At 38.1% G+C, this 9,590-nt stretch overlaps 1 protein-coding gene across 3 annotated transcripts; it reads right to left on the bottom strand.

Annotated features, from left to right (window-relative positions):
• Nucleotides 1–6,350: 6,350 nt before the first annotated feature.
• Nucleotides 6,351–8,636, bottom strand: LOC114616950 (regenerating islet-derived protein 3-gamma). Of its 3 annotated transcripts, none has more exons than XM_028762479.1 (5): nucleotides 8,556–8,636; nucleotides 7,850–7,968; nucleotides 7,520–7,657; nucleotides 6,813–6,936; nucleotides 6,351–6,636 (listed from the first exon to the last, which is right to left on the bottom strand). In XM_028762479.1, the coding sequence occupies exons 1-5, from the start codon at nucleotides 8,629–8,631 to the stop codon at nucleotides 6,569–6,571; spliced, it is 525 nt and encodes a 174-aa protein (XP_028618312.1). In that variant the 5' UTR covers nucleotides 8,632–8,636; the 3' UTR covers nucleotides 6,351–6,568. The 3 variants fall into 3 exon arrangements, with proteins under 3 accessions (XP_028618312.1, XP_028618313.1, XP_028618314.1); XM_028762480.1 differs by having other exon boundaries at nucleotides 6,443–6,636; nucleotides 7,850–7,954; nucleotides 8,542–8,631; XM_028762481.1 differs by lacking the exon at nucleotides 7,520–7,657 and having other exon boundaries at nucleotides 6,443–6,636; nucleotides 8,556–8,631.
• Nucleotides 8,637–9,590: the final 954 nt, after the last annotated feature.

Here is a 9,590-nt window from a genome sequence, read left to right as displayed (position 1 = left end):
GGAGCTCTGTTGGGGTGGGAGCTGTGAGTTTGGGGCTGGGACAAGTATTGTGCCAGCTGTTTACTCTTCACACTGCAACCTGGAGCATGGCTGGGATCCCATAGGGTGGGGTGGGGGGGACTCTCTGGTGTTTTTGTGTTGGTGAGCCTTCCTGAGTTTTACTTAAGGATGGTCTGGCACTTGTAGGTAGAAAACCAGATGGGACATTGTTTACAGAGCCCAGCTGATGGGAGTGGAAGGGTGTAAAGGATGCCAGGAATCTAAGTGGTGACATATTGCATTTAGTAGGCTGCTAGCATGTGCACATTGTGTTTAATTAGCACTTTTGCAAGTCACAAGCATATGTTCTGTCACCTCTCATTGTTTTCATTGTATGCTTTTATGTGCTTTAATGAAATCTTAAGGTCTTTGAGTGAGTCCTGCTTAGAATCAGCAGATTAACATCATGTGTTACCCCTACCCCCTTTGTTCATACCCATCATCCTCTACCTCCCTACAAATAGGAATTATCGAGAAACAAATGAAATCTGACTCTGTTCCCTTAGTGGAAATTCAGTAGGGAGATGGGTCAGAGAAAGGATTAACAATCAAAGGAATCAAACACAGGCAGAATCAGGGTAGAGAGAAGGTAAATTTTCATAAGTAGATGCTGTGGAAGACAGGAGCTCACAGAGGAATGGGTAGCAAAGACAGAGAAACTTGGGGACTGAAACCTCCCCCACCCCAAAAATAGAGCATAGTCCAAGCGTATCTCTAACATGAATGAAACAAGTTGAGAAATTGCTGAAGGAGAACAGTTTCTTTGTTTTTTGATGGTCAGGATCGACCAATGGGTAACTTCCATTTTGTTTGGTGTTTTGGGATCAAGTCTCATTGAATGGCCCAGACTAGCTTGGAACTCATTGCATTCATCAGTTTGGCCTCAAACTTAACAAACATCCTCCAGTTTGAGCATCCTGATGCTGAAATTATAAGCATGAAACACCAAGTCATATTCAAAAGGAACAAAGTTCTTGAATTTTAAGCTTCAGGTTCATTCTGACTTATATTTCTTGCTGTTAGAATTATTAAAGATGCTTTCCTTATCTATATTTTAAAGGAAATTCAGTGAATAATAATTTAAAAATCCATGACTCTTCTAAGAGTCTATTATCCTTCCTTCCTTTCTCCCTTCTTTCCTTCCTTCCTTATTTCCTTCTGTTTTCTTTTAGTCTATGTATTTATAAGTTCCCTGATTTTCTGTGTTTACCATGTGTGTACCAATGTCTTCAGGGGCTAGAATAGGGCATCAGGACTCTTAGAACTGGAGTTGCAGGAACTTGTGAGCCACTTGATGTGGGTACTGAAATCCTAAGCCACTTCTCTAGGCCCTGATCTGTTCTTTAAAGGCCCAGTGCAACGATAGCTATTTCCTCTCTTTAACTGTACTTGGCTGGATCTGGGACAGTCTCTGTTCTCATATAGATTAAAGCGGAGAACAGCTTTTAACATTTTAGAACAAATTGTATTTTATTTTGTTTTTAACTAAACATATTAAATAAGTGCTTTTATTTCTTACAACACACACACCCCACATACACACCACACACACACACTCACACAATATCTCTATTGCTATCACTACTGTCACTATTACCCAAATCCAAATAAGACATCTTATGTATAAACAAGAACTAATGAATAGACATATCATAGGGAAAGCCAACCATTTGTCGACAAATATACCTTTGCATCAAAAAACAAAACAAATCCCAGAATCATTCTTTTTTTACTGCAACATATAATCAGTTTACAATCCAAGTAGAATGTCAATCCAATAGTTTAATGCAAGGTATAGAAGGCCTTGCTACATTGACTTGGAAAGCTAATACACCAGTTAGATTCATTCTCTTCTACATTAACCATTATTCTTCCTATATCATATTAAGAAACTACTGTACTTATTTTTTTCTTTGTAGGGGCATAGATTTTCACAACAAGTATAAATTGAATGAGTTTCAATGCCAGGGTTATCTATGACAAGATAATCTTATCTTGTACAAAAAGTGTTATTATGGGATTCAGTCTTATTTGAAACCAGCAGAGAATATGTCCAATCTCAAATGCACTGACACCCTGTGTGTGTGTGTGTGTGTGTGTGTGTGTGCATTTGTGTGTACATACACATCCAGCCTATGCATGTGGGGGTCAGAAGACAAACTCAGTTGTTGATTCTCAGATGAATACCATCTTTTTCAAGAGAAGAAATTGAACAGAGGTTTTGTGACCTCACCATAGACACGGAAGGCTATCTTTTTTTTTTTCATGGAATTTTGGTTAGAACGAATCAACCAAGGCTGACATTAAAATAATTGTAAAATCAAAACAAGAAAAACCTGGAGGCTCTTTATAACACTTCAAATATTCCTTGAAGCCTCTAGTCAAATAGAAAGCAAGCAAATTCAGGAAAGTTTGGCAGCTTAAAAGTTTAAGTAAGCTCACATACTTAGTGCAATTTGATTGGGAAGTTACATGTAAGCAGCATCCACAGACTGAAATTTGATTGTTTCCAATGAGGGGACCCTCCACAAACTTCACTGAGAATCCTTGTGTGTTTCTCTCTTCATTCAGCATTCCATCAGCCTACTATAGTCATAGCCATGGCACAAGGTCCCAGTTCTTTTTTTTAAATTTTTTTAATGGATATTTTATTTACATTTCAGGTGTTATCCCTTTACCCCATCCTCCCCCTCCCCCCACCCAAGAACCCCCTATCCCATCCTCTCTTCTCCTGCTTCTATGAGGATATACCCCACACACCCCCACTCCCACCTCCCCACCCTCAAATTCCCCCACCCTCGGCATCCAGTCTTCATGGGACCAAGGATCTCCTCTCCCACCTATGCCCAACCAGGCTATCCTCCCCTAAATATACAGCTGGAGCCATGGGTCCCTCCTTATGTGCTCCCAGCCTGGTGGTTTAGACCCTGGGAGCTCTGGTTGGTTGGTATTGTCGCTCTTCTCATGGGGCTGCAAACCCAGAATCGATGTCAGCATCATCTTACAGAGTCTATGAGCATCACCAAAACATTTCTGAGTAGCAAGGTGGGGATAGATTTTCTAAGAAATCACATGTAGCAGTAGGTGTAAGGGACCTTTAAATTCTAGATTTTCACTTATTCTTGCAAATTCCTTTTCTGTAACACACATTCCTGGTTGCCTAGTTAGCTTAGGGGTCACAGTTTGCCTTGTTTCTATTTATATACTCTGTGTTTTCATTTGCAAGACTTGCAACTCACTTCTGTGAGATGAAGTACAATCTTAATCTCAGAGGGAATACAAAAATAATAGACATATTTGGTTTCCTAATACATGTTTTTCAATTCCTTCTTTTCTTACAAACAGACAATTTATTTCTTTTTAGTTCCTAGAACTATATTGTTCTAGGAATTAAAATCTCCCTCTACTGGTAGTTTGTTTAATTCATCTATCATTACCTCAAAATTTCTGTGTTATTTTAAATGGCATTCAAAACTATAGCTGTTATTCGCAATAGGAATTTTTTTTCTGATAATAGTGTAGCTCAGTGTTGAGTGGTAGCCTAGCAAACAGAATATCCTTCATTCAATTTTCAGCAAGGAAAAACAAATATCACAAAAAGGCTTTGCTAATATCAATGTTATATACTAATGATGATACAATTATAACAAAAACTTCATACAAAATAGTTCTGTAATTTTACTTAATAAAATGTAGCTTTTTATATTCTACCCTTCTTATTTAGATAGTTATATTAGATATTATTGACAGATTTGACTTACTGGTTTCAAGCACCAGCAAGCTAATGACCAGACTTTACAAAATAGTGTTTTAGACAGTGTTTTAACTTTATTGCTTTCTTATATTTTCAGAACATGTATTTTTCATAGTAATATATTTTCCACTTTTAATATCAATCATGTGTCTTTTTTTAGTGGGATAGCTACAGATTCATAAATTTTATAGATATTTTAAAAATTCCTATTATCTCTATTTTGTTAATTATTTCCTACTGATTTGGTGTTTTCAGTTTCAATATTTTTTTGTCTTACTTTTTCTCTTCTGCTTGTTTTACTATTCCATTGCTTGCTTCTTTTGGTTTCTCAGACTTAGCTTAGATTGTACTCACAATAGTTCTCAACCTCTGGGTTACAAACCATTTGGGTACAAAACAACACTTTCACATGGATTGCCTAAGGCTATTGGAAAGCACATATATTGACATTATCATTCATAATAGTAGCAAAATTACAGTTATGAAGTACCAACAAAAATAATTTTATGATTGAAGTTATCATAGCATGGTGAAATGTCTTAAATGATCATAGCATTAGGAAGGATGAAGACCACTACGTTATAGGTGCTAGATCTTTGTTCTTTTCTCATGCATTTATCTAATGCTATCAATTTCTTCCTAAGCACAGGCTTAGAAGTACACTTTATGCTTTAATGCATTGTATATTCATCTTTTCAAACTGTTATAAGCTCTCCTGTGACTTTTCATTTCCATGTATTAGTTAGAAGTGTCCACTTTCACTTCCAAAATTACTGAGATTGCTCTATTCTGATTCTGATTTTGACTTGAAGTTTAATTCCATTGAGATTTGATAAAATATTTTGTACTATTAATCCATTTTCATATTTACTTATAATTTGTCCTGTTTTGGAGACTGTTCTATTTGAATTTGAAAAGAATGTATACTTTCCAACTGGCAAAATTATTTTTTTCTTTTGCTAGGTCTTACATTGTACCTAGGATTGCTTTAAATTTTTCCACATATCCTAGATAGGCCTTGAACTCACAGAAGCTCTCCTATCTCAGCCTTCTAAGCACTAGGATTATAGGTATGTGCTGCCATACCAAACCTGGCTTTGGTTTTCTCTAAATGTTAAGCATATTAAGTTGACTGTGCTGGTCAACTCAATTATTTCCTTCCAAATATCTTGCCTAATGATCTATCAAATACTAAAATGAAAAGTTATTAAAGTGTTGAAGTGCAAGTTGTCCCAAACTTAAAATTGTTAAACTTAAGATGTTTTGACTTTACAAAGATCCAAAACCTTTATATTCATTAGAGAATACACCTGCAATATATTACTGGGCAATTAATAGTCTATGAAGCTCTAAGGTCAATCAGCGGCAAGTAACACCATAAACAGTAAGCCTTACTTACTTCAAAGCATACGCTGTCCTTCTAACCTATGTTATTTGATGAGCTAGATGAAGTCAGATCAATTTGAATTACTATGTTTAGTAACCTACAGTGTATTTAGCAGAAGGAGCTCTGCCATATGTCAAAGATCTGAAGTGGATTTTTCTATTTTTACTGCAGTCCTGAAAGTTATTGCCTCATTGATTTACATTCTGTTCCCAGGTACATGCTCATAAAGAACTGAGCACATTTAAGATTTTCAAATGGTTCTCTTAATTCTCATTAATGTCCTGTTTTCTGAGATTTGACTTGGCTAAATTGAACACATTCATTCCAGTATTTTTCCTAATATTACAGTGACTTATCTTTCTACATCCTTTTCCTTTTTAACAAATGTACTTGTATTTAAACTGATACTTGTATAAGAAGGTGAAAAGGAGGGGAACCCTATAGAAAGTTCAGCAGTCTCACCTGGACCCCTGAGATCTCTTAGATACTGAGCTACCAACCAGGCAGCATACTCTAGTTGATATGAAGCCCCTGACATATATACCGCAGAAGATTGCTTGGTCTGGCTTCAATGAGAGAAGATGTACCTAACGCTCGAGAGACTTGAGGCCCCATGGAGTGGGGAGGTCTGGTGAAGGGAGGACTGGGGGCATCCTCTTGGAGATGGGGTAAGAGGAATAGGATGAGAAACAGTTGGAGGGCACACTGGAAGGGGGATAACGACTAGACTGTAAAAATAAGATTAAATAATAATAATAATAATAATAATAATAATAATAAACAACTGGCACACACAAACACACAAAGGCACACATACACACAACCATCACACATCCCCCTTTATGATACTTTCACATATGTAAGCCATGTACCTTGGATGCAGTCCCTATTACTCGTCTTCTAACCACTATCACTGATCCCTTTCCTCCTTCCTATAACTCTACTTCTACTTTCATATTTACGCCTTTTTGTGTACATGACCCAGTAGACTAGTTAGAATTCCATAAAGGAGTATCAGGAATACCTTATAGGACCATAAAAGTTCTTCTTGTATTTACACTAATGAAGAAAATGTCTCTCTCTTCCCCCATTAAAATTCAGCTCTCATTACCTCTTTCCTTTAACTGATATATTTTGTTCATTTACCAAGTAACTAGAGCACAAGCAATTATGAGCAAGAGTTATATATTTTATTTTTATGCTTTGAGATCTTAGGCCACAGAACACAGAAGAGTCTCAGATGGGAGGAAGGAATGGGGCGGTGGAGGAGAAAATCAGGAGGTCAGAATTCAAGAGTGGGGAGAACGTTCCCTTTTTATGTCAGTCTTCCCATTTGGGTTCTTCATTGTGGCGAGGTATATGTCAACTCATGGTGTCAGCTCTGTACTCTAGGCCTTGAACTTGCAGACATAGGGTAACTCTGAGGTACAATAATTCTCTCTCCACCTCAGAAATCCTGCAGACACAGAAGTGTAAGTGGTCCTAATGTTAGGGTCATTGTATCATCTTTATGAGTGTCTCACTCCAGGGGAAGAAGAAACAAAGGAAAGAGAGACATGAAAGAAAAATTAGGGATCAAGAATGGAAGAGTAGAAAAGCATTGGTTTTCAGAGAGGAGTTCCCTAGTCTTACCTGAGGCTCGAGACAGGGCACCACAGTAACTGCCTGAGGAAGAGGAAGGATTCGTCTCCCAGTTGAAGTAATTCATCACATCAGCATTGCTCCACTCCCATCCGCCTCTGTTGGGTTCTTGGCCCTAGATGTGGGGTAGCCGTGGGAAACGATCAACCACTGAAGCTCTGCTTGCATGGTCCCTTTCTGGGAATAGCTGATACTTATGTTCAAAATCACGGAATTGATCAATTCTTTCAGATGCTGGCCAGAATTCAACCTAAATATCTCCCTCCTATTACCAGTTCCCCAGGGATAATCACAAACTGTTTAAACCCAGAAAAAAAGTAACATGGCCCTTGAAGAATACAGCAGATTATGCTTTTGTAAAATTTTCTGAACTTCAAGGCCCACATAGATTCTGTAAAGAACAAATACAGATATCTTCTCTTTTGTGTTCTCTCAAAAGTATGGATACAAACATTCACAATTTCACAAAAGGGATTTTCAAACCCTCATTGAGCAACTTTGTAAAAGCTGACCATGGACAGATGGACATCATCTGAAGACTAGGGACCTCCACAGAGCTCAAGGACCTGTTTTTGTCCCAGTTATAATCCAAAAATATTAGCTCTAGTTATAATTTAGGCTTTTCTCAAAGAAACACAGAAAACGAGCTTGGGAACAGAATCAATGAGAGGGAAATCAGATGGGAGGAGATATCTCACCAGTGTCGGGTCATGAAGCCCAATCCACACGTTTTGGCCGCTGTTACCACTGCTTTTAATCATGGAGGACACAAAGGAAGCTTCAGCTCCACTGAGCACAGACACAAGATGTCCTGAGGGCCTCTTCTGGCATGTCAGCTAGGTAAGGAGGGCAGAATGAGTGGCAGACTGAATTAGTTAATGGCAAGAAAATGTAGATGATAGAGGTACTGAATGGATGACAGGATGTTCATTTTGATTCTCAAGGAACCATGGAAATTGGAGCCCACTTCTTTTGTGACTGACAGGTATCTCCCATTGTTTCCCTCCTCTGCACCCTAAAGTACTCACATCTGCATCAAACCAGTTTTTAGATACACTAAACATGGCATAGCAATAGGAGCCATAGGCACGGGAGCCCTTGGGGCAGCTGATACGTGAAGACGGCACATCTTCCTTGTCATCTTCACCTTGAGTGGAAGGAGATAAAGAAAGCAGTGTGATGAAGTGGATAGGAAGATCAATTGATCAATTTAGCAAATGTTGTTGAGGCCTGCCTTTTGAGATTAAGTCAAGAACACAGAGTATCAGAGTACAGACTATACAGAATACACAATACAGAATACATAATTTCGCTTCTCGATAGGAATCATCTTGGTCTTGAGATTGACCTACTTTATCAGAAATTTTCTTCTTTTAATTTCATGTTTCACTCTTCTCATATTATTCATACATCCTTAATTCTAGGGCTGTCAATTTCTAAATTGGCCCATCCAACCTTTCTTTTTCTCAACAGTTCATTAATGACTTCCACACTTTCCTTCAACCTTCAACTAAAATTGCTAGCAATATTGGAAACTCTTTAATTTCAGGAATGAGCTGCCATGATACCATCTATCATTAGTGACTTAGAGGGAAACGGGATGATGGTTAAGTTTCAGCCAGTTATCTTATATAAGACTCTCTTCATCATTATCACATGAGACTTTCCAGAAGCCTCTTTTGCTTTTTCACTCTGGACACTCAGGGGACATTCACTGGACACTCGAAACTTTACCTTGCACCTGAGAAAGGAGCATCAGGCAGGAGAGCAGCATCCAGGACATGTTGCTGAAGGCCATACGAGACAGCATCTTGTCTGTAAAGGAGGAACAACCAGAGTCATGGTGGGGTTTATATTTAAAAGAGAAAATGTTGAGGAACAATCTGTTCTGTCTCCTTTAACTAACTACAGGAAAACTAACTTTCTCCTCCTTTGATTCTGGAATGAAAAGAATACATCTTGTTCCCTTCCCCTGAAAACACCAGGTTCCCTGTGCTGATTCTCAGAGTCCTGTGTTCTGTGAGGACAAGACCATACCTTCTCCTGCAGTATAATGGATGAACCTCAAGAAAGCAGCTACTTACCTGTCTTGCAGATACCTGGGATGGTTTGTCCGGACAGAGATGACTGTTTTTATAATAAGATTTGAGGGAGGGGCATCAAAGTGAATAAGCAGAATGCTCATGCAAGTCAGGGAGGTAGGTGGTGCTTGGCATGGAATCTAGTGGGTTCCCATCAAAATCACCAGTTTCTTCCTGGCAAAGACTATAAAATATTACATATGTGGCTCTTTCCCGTTAGCAGCCCTGCTGTATTGTCACGTATGGGTGCAGTTTGAACTTTCCCTACTCTCTCCCAGATACTTTGTTCTGTGAAACTTGGGAAAACGATAGCTGTGCTACAGATTATGCTGTGACAACATTTTCAAAATATTCTAACCTTGAGTTTACTGAAGAAAACAAATATTAGCAGGGTACTTTTGTTACACCCCAATGAAGGAACTGTAACTGTAGATTAATATGTATATTTCTTGGTACTTCGTCTTGTAAGATTTAAAATATATTAATGATTAGATTTTTGATTACTTAGAATTTATCACAATTGATGATGGCCATGAATTAGTTGAAAGAAGGGAAAAGTATAAACCAAGGAGAAAAAGTCTGAACTTTGTACCAAGATTTATAGGAAGTTTGATAATAATCTTTTGAGTCAATATTTTAGCTGAGGTTTCAGGGAACAGTGGTTGAATGGACTTGCTTTCCTGCTGCC

This window comes from Grammomys surdaster, unplaced genomic scaffold (genome assembly GCF_004785775.1).
Source record: "Grammomys surdaster isolate TR1022 unplaced genomic scaffold, NIH_TR_1.0 133, whole genome shotgun sequence".
NCBI classification, from domain to species: Eukaryota; Metazoa; Chordata; class Mammalia; order Rodentia; family Muridae; genus Grammomys; species Grammomys surdaster.
Note: the sequence above shows the minus strand (reverse complement) of the source record. Positions and strands in the feature narration are given on the sequence as shown.